We start from the raw sequence: 12684 nt of genomic DNA, 5'->3' as shown, positions 1-12684 counted from the left end.
ATGAGGAAGTCAAACAAAAAGAAAAATTGGCTTATTAACATCTACAATTGATGCTAAGAGCACCCAGGATAGTGAATTGTAAATTAGCATGGCTTGAGAATCGGGAGATATGGCTAATTTTCAGATGACAGTATCTGGTAGTTGTCATGGGAATCAATGTTGCAGTCTCAAATGTTTTTTTCAGTTATATTGATTACTTGGATGAAGGAACCAAACGCATTGAGGAAAAATTTGTAGGTGATACAGAAATAGGTGTGTTAGCAAATATTTACAAAGGGACACAATAGGTTAAGTGTATTGGCAAGAGGTTAGTCGGTGGAGAATGACACGGGAAGACATGAAGTTTTCCACTTGGAAAAGAAAATGTAAAGGAAACTTATTATTTAAACAAGTGGATCTGTCAAATAAATTATTCTCAGGCTTCCAACTGGGCATGGGTATTGATTTTAACACGTTATAATTGATACCTGTACCTGGCTGGAAGCCTGAGAAGAGTTTATTCATTATATTTGCTGGGAAAGCACAAGATACTTTTTCAAATGGATTTGTGGTCCTAGTTTATGAAGCACAAAAATATTCAGGATGAACGTACAGTGAGTAATTAGGAAGGTTGATGGAATATTGGCCTTTTATTGCAAGGGGTATAAAGTTTAAAAAAAAAGTAGGGTCATTTAGTTGTAACCTTATATGCTGCTGGACAGACTGCATCTGGCATAAAACATGCTGTTTAAGTCTCCAGATTTTGGGGATCAAGTGTTCATTGGCTTGGATTAATACAAGAATGAAACATGAGATTCTAAGGAGGATTGGCAGCATGGATTCTGGCAAGATGTAGTTATTGAGAAAAAGAAGAACATAACTTTGACCATTTCAGATAGGGATGAGAAAGACTTTTATTTTCTCTCAGCAGATCATATACCTCTGGAATTCCGTAATCAAGAAATCTGTGGAGGTGGAGTTATTGATATATTTTAAAGAGATTGACAGACAAGGAAGTCGAGGGGTCTCGAGAGAGTAGGGAAGTAGAGTCGGGGCCAAGATTGAATCCAGAGGAGACTCCGAGGGCTGACTGCCTTTCTTAGGTCTTGCATCCTAAATGTAAGCATTCCCATAATAAATATAAAAAATTATGAAAGAGTTGAAGTCAATATTATTGACTAATAAGATTAATATGTGACAACAATGCAAACCTTTATGCAACACAGCATCAGCTGGCCATTATGTGGGTTTCCTCCCACATTCCAAAGACATATCAGTTTGTAGGCTAATTGGTCACATGGATGTAACTGGGTGGTGCAGGCTCTTTGGAACAGAAGGGCCTGTTAATGCTGTATCTTTCTAAATAAGATAGGCATTTGTAACCTGTAGAGGAGAAATTAATGGGATTGAAAAGGGAGAAATGTGACTTGTCAATTTATGCAAATTTTGTAAAATTTACTGCCTGTTCTGAAATGTATTTTGCTAGGAAAGCCAGGGAGATTTACAGGCTTTTGTTCAGCTTCATCCCACAAAGATACTGTGCTGTATGGTTGTTTCCTGACATAAACATTAACAGTTGCTGAGAAATTATCAGTTCAGTGAAAGGTACCCTCTTGTCTGTCTCAAACTCCCGAGGGCTCCAGAGCAAAGTGTTGACCACGGCTGAATAACACAAACTGGCGCGGTCTAAAATCCATGCCTACGTGCTCGGGTATACTGGAACTGAGTGCAGTAACGGTAAGGTTCCATGAGGAGGTCATAGTTTTAGAGCCATCTAGTCACTACACACAAATCTGTGTTAGAACCCCAGAAACAATTTACAGTAAGATTGTTCAAGTTCAGGTTTATTGTTATGTTTGCGAAGAAAAAGCATTTCAGGATGTATATTGTATACATTTCTCTGACATTAAATTTGACCTTTGAACCATAACCATGTATACAGCTAAACATTGTTCCTCTGGGGCCAAGGTGCAAAACACAGTACATATTTATCACATAAGGCACATATAATTACAACAAAGCACAATACAGTCACAAAATAATAGCACAAGTTGCAAGTGAATGGATCATAACAAATGACATTCTAATGTTGTTACAGGAAAAACATGACTTCAATGTTCTGTACTTCATGAAGTATATTTTGAAATTAAAAAATACACTTCAGAGGTCATTTAATTCTGAGTTACAAGGTAAGCTAGTTTTAATTTTTATGAGCAGTAGTTTTGTGATTTAATTTCCGTATCATTTAGCCCATTGAAATGTTTGTAAATGGCTCCAGCAGGGGGAGTTAGAAAACCATTTCTTGTTAATTGATTTCTTCTGGGATGTTGGTGGATGTAATTTGTCTAAGCTTTTAAGAAGGGGCAAAATAAATCATCAGAAGTTTCTATTCCTGAAATTCCTCCGCTTTTGGAAAAACAGCATGAGGGTTATTTACTAAACTCTTACCCACCTTTCCATTAGAATTAATATTGATGCTATTTGCAATTGACAATCATTCAAATTCTTCAGCAATCAAAATAGCATAGTGAAGACAGATGGGGCATACTAATGGATTACGACATTTTGAGATTAAGCAGGATGTAGTGCTGGGTCTACTGAAGAGCATTAAGCTGTCAGATAGCATATATCCTGGAATATTGAAAGAGAAAATTGAGATAAAGATCCTTCTGTCCTCACTAGCAACAGGCAAGGATTCAGAGTAGAGAATAATAAATGGTGTGCCTTTGTTAAGGGAAGGAAATAAGGATAATCTAGGTAATTATAGGCCATTAAGCCTCCCATCAGTAGAAGGGAAACTATAAGAGAGGATTCTGTGGGATAGGATTTACATCATTTGGAAAGGCGTAGCTTGTTTAGGGACAATCAATATGGCTTTGTGCAGGGCAGATTATGCCTTACGGATTTGATCAAGTTTCTTGAGGAGGCGCAAAAGTCCCCGATGAGCGAAATGAAGTGGATGTTATCTACATGGACTTCAGTAAGACACTTAATAATGTCCCTCCTGGTAGGTTATTCAGAAGATAAAGATGCATGGGATCCAGGGTAAATTGCAAGATTGTATTCAGATCTGGCTTTCCCAAAACAGATAGATAAAGGGAGGAAGACTGTTATTCTTGCTGGAAGTCTGAAACCAGGGTTGTTGTTCCACAAGGATCGGTGCTGGGCTCTCTGAGAGATACATCAATGATTTAGATGTAAGTGTAGATGGGTGGATTAGCAAGTTTGTGTATGACACAAGATTGGTAGAATTGTATATGGTTTAAAACGCAATCAAACAATACAGTTGGATATAAATCAGTTACAAATATGTGCAGATAAGTGGCACTCTGGGAGGTCAAATGAAAGGAAGAGTTTAAAGTTAATGGTAGACCCCTGAACAGCATTGGGGTACAGAGGGATCTTGGGGTCCAGGTCCATAGTTCATTGAAAGTGGCTACACAAATGGATAAAGAAGAGAGATGATATACTTGCTTTCATTGGTTGGGATGTTGAATATAAAAGTCAGTAAGTCATAACTACAGCTCTATAAAACTTCAGTCATACCAAATAGTATATTGTGTGCAGTTCAGGTTGCCTATTCTCCCTTGAGGGTCAGGGTCTGAGGGAAGACCCAATAGAGATTTTTAAAACTATGAAAGGTATAGATAGGGCAGACAATCAGAATCCTTTCCCAGGGTAGAATTATTCATACACCAGATGACACAATTTCAAGTTAGAACTTCAAAGGTGATTTGAGGAACAAGGTTTTTTAAAAAAAACCAGAGTGGTAGATATCTAGAATAGATTACCGGGGTAGTACTGGAAGCAGACAATGTAGTGGAGTTTAAGAGACTTTTAGATAGACACATGAATATGAAAGGAATGGGGAGATATGGATGATAAACAGGAATCAGAATCAGGTTTAATATCACTGGCATATGTCGTGAAATTTGTTAACATAACAGCAGCAGCTCAATACAAAATATAGAAGAAAAAATTAAAAAAATAAGTAAATCAATTACAGTTCATGTATATTGAATAGATTAAAAATCATACAAAAACAGAAATATATATTTAAAAAGTGAGTTAGTGTTCATGGCTTCAATGTCCATTTAGGAATCAGATGGCGAAGCAGAAGAAGCTGTTCCTGAATCGTTGAGGATATTTAGTATAAATTGGCATCATGATTACCACTACATCATGGCTGAATGGCCTGTCTGGTGCTCTACTGTTCTATGTTCTCTTTTTAGTGTAGTTTATTCAACAAACTTTTAAATCAGTATACACCACTCCATCTAAGAGGAGAGAAATCATATGCCTCCTATCACAAAGTGGAAAATTGCCATTTCCACCTGAAAGATAATCTATATTATGGACCTGATTTTTTTTTTTGAAATGACACATGGGTAACAACCATTATTACAGCATGTAATAAGTTCCTACAGCAGAACAACAGTGCTGAGGCATTTCAATCAGGCATATCTGAGCATACCTAAGAGCAACTACCTTTGGGTTATCCTGGAATAATCTCGTCTTCACAGCAGTGTCTTCCAGTGTAATTGATAACCTACCCCAATCACAGCAATACCTGATAGTTGCACAATCTCCTAAACTCTTCCCCAGTCTGCCACTTCTCAGGGGTTCCCGACCTGGGGTCCATGGCAGGGTTACCAGATTGGCTTTCTGTAAGCCAAATTCCAGAAATTTTCCTTTTTCCCAATTTGGTTGGCTTCGGAAAAGTCATTTGGCTTTTTGGCTTTTCTCCTGGCTTTTTCACATGCTAAAATTATCTGCACGGTAATTATATACCATCCTTTTTCTAAAACATTTTCCTTTAAGTAAAACGTTTTCTGATCAGTTACATTTGACAATATTTCTGCTGCCAGCTGAGTCGGGGGGAAGAAGGTGCCAAACCGGCAAGTCTGGTCAGTATCGGCAATACGGTCGGTCACGTATGGCTGCCGGCAGGGTGGGGTCCACAGTTTGTCTTGGACCTCCGAAGCGTTTGGATGTGATTTATAATCATACAAATCGACGTGAAGTGTACTTTCTATACGTAATAACGTTCTGTGGTGAACCTGTGATGCCTTCGGCTGTTTTTATAAATCACTTATTATCAACACCCATGGCCGTGTCGTCAAAATGGAAAGCTTCTTATGATGGCAATCGTAAGTACAATAGCAAATGGGAAGAAACATTTGTATGGGTCCAAAAGGCTGCTGATGGATCGGGGGCAGCTTATTGTAAATTGTGCCACTGCAACATTTTACCAAGAATTAGTAACCTTTCAAATCATGAAAAATCGGAGAAACACAAGTGGAGAACTCCATCAAAAGGCCAGACACAACTTAATGTAACAAAGACTCTTAGGCAAGATAATGATAAAGTTAAGGCAGTAGATCTGCAAATTGCTGTAAGCATGACCTGCCATAGTGCGATACGTACAGTTGACCACCTTAGTGAAATCGGCGTGATAGTACATTGGAGCACATAAAGTTACATAAAACTAAATGTGCATGCTTAATCAAAAACATCATTTCACCTGCACTGAAAACTGATCTCATTGATGACTTTAAAAACAAGAAATATGCCATCATTATAGATGAATCTACTGACATTTCAACACAAAAACACTTGTGTATTTTAGTTTGATTTTTAAGTGATAGGACAAAGGAAATTGTAATTGGATTTCTAGGTTTAATTCCGGTGCAAGAGGCTACAGGAGAAAGCATATTCAATTTGATTGACGAGGAACTCAAAAGATGTGGCCAGAGTCTTGCAAATTGCATTGGTTTTGCATCCGATGGTGCATCAGACATGGTTGGTTGCAACAACTGTGTCTGGTCTAGACTAAAAGACGTGTCTCCTTTCTGTGTGCAACTCAGATGTATCTGTCATTCGCTGGCACTGCGCATTCAATATGCAGTATCCGAGCGACCATCAAATATTGGATTTTTGCTGTCAGAAATACCCAATTGGTTTTGCCATAGTGACTTAAGACAAGAAGCATACAAAGAATTGTTTAGAGTGATGAACACAGCTACAGAATTTGAGCTTACCCGAACTGCCCCCCTCCCCTTTGAAAACCCCTCATCTACTCAGTGGCTTGTGCCTGGAAAGGGTATGTTTAATATTTTGATGAACTGGGAAGAGCTAAAGCCTTATTTCACTTCTGCTGAACTAGCCCAATCAAAGTTTGATACTAAATTCAAAGCAAGACTCCTAAAGGAAATGTTGTCAGACTACAAAAACTACTTGTCTGAATTTACAACACCTGTTGTGCAGGAATTTGAAAGACTCAACAGCCTTTTTCAGCAAACCAAAGCTGATCCTCATGAATTGTACCAACAAATATTTTTACACCAGAAGAGTCTTCAGAACAGACCATATGATGCCAAAAGACAGAAAAAAAAATTCATGAAGTTGATTTTGGTATCAAATTCTTAACAGCATGTAATAAATTCCTACAGCAGAACAACAGTGCTGAGGCCCATCTAGAAATAAAAAAATGTCGAAAAGAAAGATGTATGTCTATGCTAGAAGAAGCTCTCAGTCAAGTTACACATAGACTTCCGTCAGCGAGAGATACATTTGAAAGTCTATCAAAATTGAGCCCTGCGATGATTATAAATCAAGACTCAAGGCCCATGTGTTCCGAGTTACCCTTTATACACCTTGCAGGAAACAACGTCAGCATTATTGAAGAACAATACAGAAAAATGCTTTTTGTCCACTGGAAAGAAGCCCCATTTAAGAAAGATGGGCTCTCTACAGACGCTGAACAGTTTTGGATTGGTGTACTTCACCATGAGGCATTTAAAGAGGTCGCCACATTTGCCCTTACTTGCCTAATAATCCCTGTCAACAATGCTGTAGTTGACAGGATATTTTCTCTTGTATCCTCCATTAAAACAAAGGCAAGAAACAGAATGCAGCTGAATCTTCTTGATGCTAATGTAAGAATCAGGGCAGAATTATTGCTTTCAGGCAAATGTTGAAAAGACTTCACTCCACCTCCAGAAATGCTTAAAAAAAACTTCACATCGGACAAGGTTCATGCTGTGTTCCACTCATTCCTGTGAAGAGGATAGTCATGACGTGGATCTGGAGCTTTTCATGTGATGTGATTATGAAAAATCTATTGAAATTTGTTTGGCTTTTTTCTAGTATTGTTTGGCTTTAAATTAATTTTTTAATCTGGCAACCCTGGTCCATGGCATAAAAAAAAGTTGGGAACTCCTGCAACCATCTTGGGAGTTCGAATATCTTGCTTCCTTTCCTCTTTTAACAGAGCTTTGCTCTGATCATCTTTTCCTCAGCTGGCCAAGTATCAGGGTAACCTGGGCGCACCTACCAACAGCTTCCAAACTGTGAGTTAAGCGGTAGACGTCTGAAACTGTCCGGTCAGATACGCGCACCCATGCCCAATGAAGCCCGTTGCGACCAACGAAGCAGATTTCGGTTTACTAAAGCGTCCTCTCGCAGCCAGGGGGTGTTGCAACGCCCGGCACTAATCTCTCAGGTACCGACCGATGCTTTGCGTAGAGGAACTCCCCCTGCGCTTTACCCTCAACACCACAGCAGGAGCGGTTTCCCCCCCAGCCCCTACAGTGACATTTGCTGGCTGAGAAGCGTAACCCATGGGAAACCGGGGGATCATTCGGACCGCCAGAAATTAACTGAGGGAAATTCTGAACAACAACGGAGTGCTGGGGACAACCCGTTACATTGTCAGAAGATCATGAGATCCAAGCCTCGCCAGTTGTGTGCGTCCAATCACTGCGATGACAGGGTGGGGTGTGGTTTTTGGGAAGATTTCCCTCCCAGAGAGAAAAAAAATTGTTGAACTTTCCCAATGAACAAAATCGAGACATGATTTGAATAAGTAATAGCTGGTCCTCTACGACGTGTAAGATAGGCTTACTGCGCATGTAGAACAAAGTGCAACGACAGTCCGCTGCATTGAAAGCGAAACTAAAAGCTCGCTTCCTCCCTGTTTGTGTGGGCCAGTACGAGCGGCCCAGCAGGTGAGGAGGAACTCTCGGCCGAGCTGCGAGCGCTCTCCTGCGGCACTCCTCTCCGCTCGGTGTCCGGCTTCGGCGGGGAGCGTCCGCAGCCGGAGGTGGGGTCCTGGGTGGATCAGCCGCGTTGGAGTTGCCGACCTCAAGCAGATGCCGGCACTGGGAGACTGACGAGCCGGAGGATGCCGACTGGATTCTGAGAGGACCGAAATATCCTGCGGGGCTAACCGTTTGTCGATGGGTTAAACGCCGCCGTCTGCTGTGGAATCGCCTGGACGTTCATCTGCAGTAAATGTTATCTTCATTGGAACTGTCTGGTGATTGTGATGGTGGTTTGGCCCAACAGAAATGCGTCAGTGTATGTGTGCAGAGGCCTTTAATGCTTTGCAGCTTTTCCACCTTAATTCTGCGGGTCTAGCAGAAGGAGTTTAAGGGTTCGTCGACGTTCGCGGTCGAAATCCTAGATAGCCCGTTTACCCACAGAGTTCCTCCAGTAGTTTGTTTAGTTTTGCTCCGGTTTCCAGCATCGTCAGTTAGCATCAGCGCGGCCATTCCATTTCTGTTGCAGAGAGTTAACGATGGCTGCTCTCTGCTGAAATCTTGGAATAGAAATGTGTTGAAAATGTCGGTGCAGTTAGGAACAGGTGAACATTTAAAATCCATGTTTATGATACTGAGTATTCAAGGCAACGTTAACTTCCAGGATTAAAATTGAAAATCGTGGTTAGCTAGTTGGCAGCAGCACTGTTGGGAAGATTTGATGATGTTTGTGTTAAATGATTTCTGCACGCGTTTATTGTCATAACTCCTACAGCTATTGATCACTTTGTAAATAAGTGACACAGAATGGCGAGTCGATACCAGTGAAGAAACGAAAGTTGGCCTGAACATGGGTAGATAGCTGGGGCTGCCCCTTGACTAGGAGGAAGGGAGATGAGCTGTTTGAAGTGGCTTGGTGAAAGTTGTGGCAAAATATTGGTAAGAAAGTGAAAAGTTAAAATGCAAGAATGAACCAGTAAGGAACCAAAATATTTTTTAAAATTATATCAGACATATCAAATGGAAAAGATGTAAGGTGGATCACCTATAGAAACAGAATTTGGAAGTGACAGAGAAGTTAAACATAAATTTACAGAACCAGGTTTATTATCAAAAAAAAATGCCATTAAATTTTATAAACAAGAAATTGCGCTGATGCTGGTAATCAAAAGCAATGCACAGAAATGCTGGAGGAACTCACAAGGTTAGGCAGCATCAATGGAAATGAATAAACAGTCGGACTTTAGCGCTGGACTTCAGGACTGCTATGAGGACTTAAATGAAGGGGGAAGAGGACGGAATAAAAAGGTGGGGGAGGGGAAGGAGGATAGCTAGAAGGTGAAAGGTGAAGCCAGGTGGGTAGGAAAGGTAAAGGGTTGGAGGTGAAGGGATCCGAGAGGAGAGTGGAATATAGGGGAAAGGGAAGGAGGAATTTGTTGCTTTATGGCAGCAGTACGGTGCAAGACATTTAAAAAAAACCAAATTACCATAAGAATATAAAGAGAACAAAATAGGCAGAATAGTGAGAGAGTGTTCATGGACAATTTAGAGATCTGATAGTGGAGAAAAGAAACTTTTCCTAAAACATAGAGTGTGTGTCTTCAGGCTCAGGAACCTCTCTTTTAAGTCAGCTTTTGTGAAAGGAAACTGGAGAATCCAGCTGGAAAAGTGAAGAGAGAGTGAATGGACAATAACACTCAGTTTTAATTGGAAAACCAAATTGGAGGTTTATTAATCTCAATTATTCCAGACTTGAATGAGGTGACGATGAAGGAAGTTGGCTCACTCTTCAACCTCCAGAGCCATTCCAAAATGGTTCCTGCAGATTAGAATGATCATCTATAGCCCCACTATTTGAGAAAGGATTGAGGAAGACTCGATTACGGTCCATTTAATGTGACATCAGTCGTAGTGAAAAAGCTAGAATTTGTTATTAAGGGAAGTGGTGACAGGGCAAATAAAGATGAATAATTTGATACAACAGAACAAACAGGAAAAGTGAGTTCATGTTTGATAAATTGGTTAGAACCAATAACTGCCAGAGTAGTTGAGGTGAAGTCAGTGAATGTGGTGCATATGGACTTGATTACATTAATGTGTAACATGAGATTATTTAACAAAATTAGGTCCCATGAATGTGAGGGGAGGATGCAGCTTTATATTAAGTGCTTAAATGTCAGGAAACGGCAAGCTGGTCAGTTTTATGTTGGATGTCTGTGTCTGGTGGGGTGTTGGAGGATTTGGTGTCTGGTCTTAAGTTGTTGAACAAAAAAACTTTTGAAGTTTAACTTTATTTGTCACATGTACATCAAAACATACAGTGAAATGTGTTGGTTGCCTCAGTCTCTAACGGTGTGAGAGGATGGGCTGGGGCAACATGCTTCCAGCATCAACACAGCCCATAACTTACTGACCTCTACATGTTTGGAATGTGGGAGGAAACCAGAGCACCTGGAAGAAATTCATATGGTTACAGGAAAACAAGGATGAGGAGGAATTTCTTTAGCCAGAGGGTAGAGAATCTGTGGAATTCATTGGGTATATTTAAAGTGCAGGTTGATGGGTTCTTGATCAGTCAGGGCATCAAAAGTTTACGGGGAGAAAGTAGGAGAGTGGGCTTGAGAGGGGTAATAAATCAACCATGATGGAATGGCAGAGCAGACTCAATGTGCCAAGTGACTTAATTCTGCTTGTGTGCCTTGTGGTCTTAACGTGCAAACTCGGTGGAGACAGCAAAGGGAATTGAACACTGCTCGAGTAAAGTGTAGCATAGCAGTTAGCATGTTTATTACTAATACAAAGCTGGGGGCAGCTCAGCTTTTGAGTTCCTTGGTTATAACTGAGGAATTAGCAGCCTGGTGATGGTCAATCAATGTCAATTTATCTTCCACCCTTTCTGTACATTTTAACACTGTCATGCTTTTAAATGTCAAATGAAGCAGTGCTCTTATCTGGCAGCACTCTCAGTCTTAGTAGAGAACTATTTCAAGTAGTTTAAAATTTTTTTTTGCATGGTTGCACCTCTTAAATTTTCTGCTACTTCTTTTGAAGATTCCTAACATAATAATGTGAAGCAGGAGTTTATGTTAGGGGCTGATTTTAGATGACAGACTTTGGGAATCCACCCAGTTTTGTGCTAGATGCTCCCTTGGTTCCCATGGTTGAATGAAGAATGGATTCTTGACTCTCTCAGTCTTGCTTCCTCTATCAGTTGTCATCCTAACTGAACTCCTCTTGGTTCATTCTTCCTTATAAACCACATGTTATTGTGCCTCCAGCTAACCCACACTGTTAAAACACTCGGGAGCTAATGAATACAAGATTGGTTTAACCTTTTCTTGTTACCATCCGCAATAATCCCTTGCAGCTCAATTTGCATGACAACTTTCACCTCGACAAAAAGGTGATCAACTTTAGATGTTGGAAGTTCTCTGCAGGTTAGGGAGCAACCTTGGAGAGAGGAATAGAGTTAAAAGTGTCAAGCTGATAACACTCTATTAGAATTGGGTAAACCTAAAGATACATGGCTTTTAAGATGTTAGAAAAGGAGAAAAAAGAGGTAACTGATGGTCAGAAGAGATTAAACAGCAAAAAAAATCACCAACTGGCATCTTGTTTCCTGCAAGAGCTCCAAACTTTCTACTAATTTGCTTGATCAGCTTTTGTATTATACAGCATTGGACCAGGGTGAAGTTTATGTATGTTGAATGAAATTGAAAACATCAATATAAATTGGACAGTTGCATCATATTAAACCATCGTTAAGGTGGTTGCCAGATAATACCAGCTACATAATAATAAAAAAAATTAAAGTTGATGTTAGCTCTCTGAATTTTGGTTACGTTTTAAAAATGCTGAAAATTTTGTATTTGCAACGTTAGTTATGAATGAATGAATGCACAGAACAGAAGAATCTCAACAATCTATTAAATTGATAAGTCCTCTTCAAATAAAAAAAACATAGAATGCAAATGCCATTTTTATTTTTTAACAATACTTTTCTATTGCAGCTCTGTCCCAAAAAAAGCCCACACTGCTATGTTTGGTGAGCATCAAAACTTTTTAAGCAGAGGAGTGAATACTTATTTCAAGAATCTGATTCTCCTTCACTCCGCTGGAGGTGGCAAGAACGTTGCACTGAACGAACATTACAAGGCAGCTGTTTCTACAGAGGATTGCTGAATAGCAATGGATTACTTCCTTAGTATTGAGTAAAATGGGCAATAAGTGTTGCCAAGCAAGTTTCCAAAAAGAGCAGAACCCAATAGCTGAAACTGAACAAGAGTCTTTACTGTGTTCCTCCAAAACCAGTTCATGCAGGACAAGTGATGACAAGGAGCATATGATTCCTCCACCAAAGTCAGTGGGCAATAAGGATTTGACAGATCCAAAAAACAGAGCTGTCTGTGCTAAGATTTGTAAAACTGATGCTGCCCCAGCAAAAAGGCAAGTTTACTTTCTTTTCAGTTCTGCTGATTTCCCTGTTTTCATCACTTTCAGGATTGTTTGCATGCTAAATTAATCTAACGTGCTCCTTCCTAGCTTTGTAATACAAACCATCACAGAAGTAATGTCCTCACTACAGTGACCCCGGTTCAGTCCTAACTTCAAACTGTCTGTGTGGAGTTTGAATGTTCTTACTTTGGCTGACTGAGCTTCTTTT

General features: G+C 39.9%; 1 protein-coding gene across 4 annotated transcripts in view; it reads left to right on the top strand.

Annotated features, from left to right (window-relative positions):
• The first annotated feature begins 2151 nt into the window (after window positions 1-2151).
• The window catches only part of LOC140713797 (ubiquitin thioesterase otulin-like), a 57898-nt gene continuing 47365 nt past the window's right edge, over window positions 2152-12684 (top strand). Inside the window, exons 1-2 of one of the 4 annotated variants that reach the window (XM_073024332.1) lie at window positions 2152-2168; window positions 12032-12467. In XM_073024332.1, the coding sequence (XP_072880433.1) occupies window positions 12238-12467 (230 nt within the window). In that variant the 5' untranslated portion in view covers window positions 2152-2168; window positions 12032-12237. Of the gene's footprint in view, window positions 2169-7551; window positions 8341-12031; window positions 12468-12684 lie in introns of those variants that run through there. The other 3 variants (XM_073024333.1, XM_073024330.1, XM_073024331.1) reach the window with 3 other exon arrangements.

The sequence above is a fragment of the Hemitrygon akajei genome, chromosome 20 (assembly GCF_048418815.1).
Source record: "Hemitrygon akajei chromosome 20, sHemAka1.3, whole genome shotgun sequence".
Lineage (NCBI taxonomy): Eukaryota > Metazoa > Chordata > Chondrichthyes > Myliobatiformes > Dasyatidae > Hemitrygon > Hemitrygon akajei.
The sequence above is the reverse complement of the archived record's forward strand: the minus strand, read 5'-3'. Positions and strand labels throughout refer to the sequence as shown.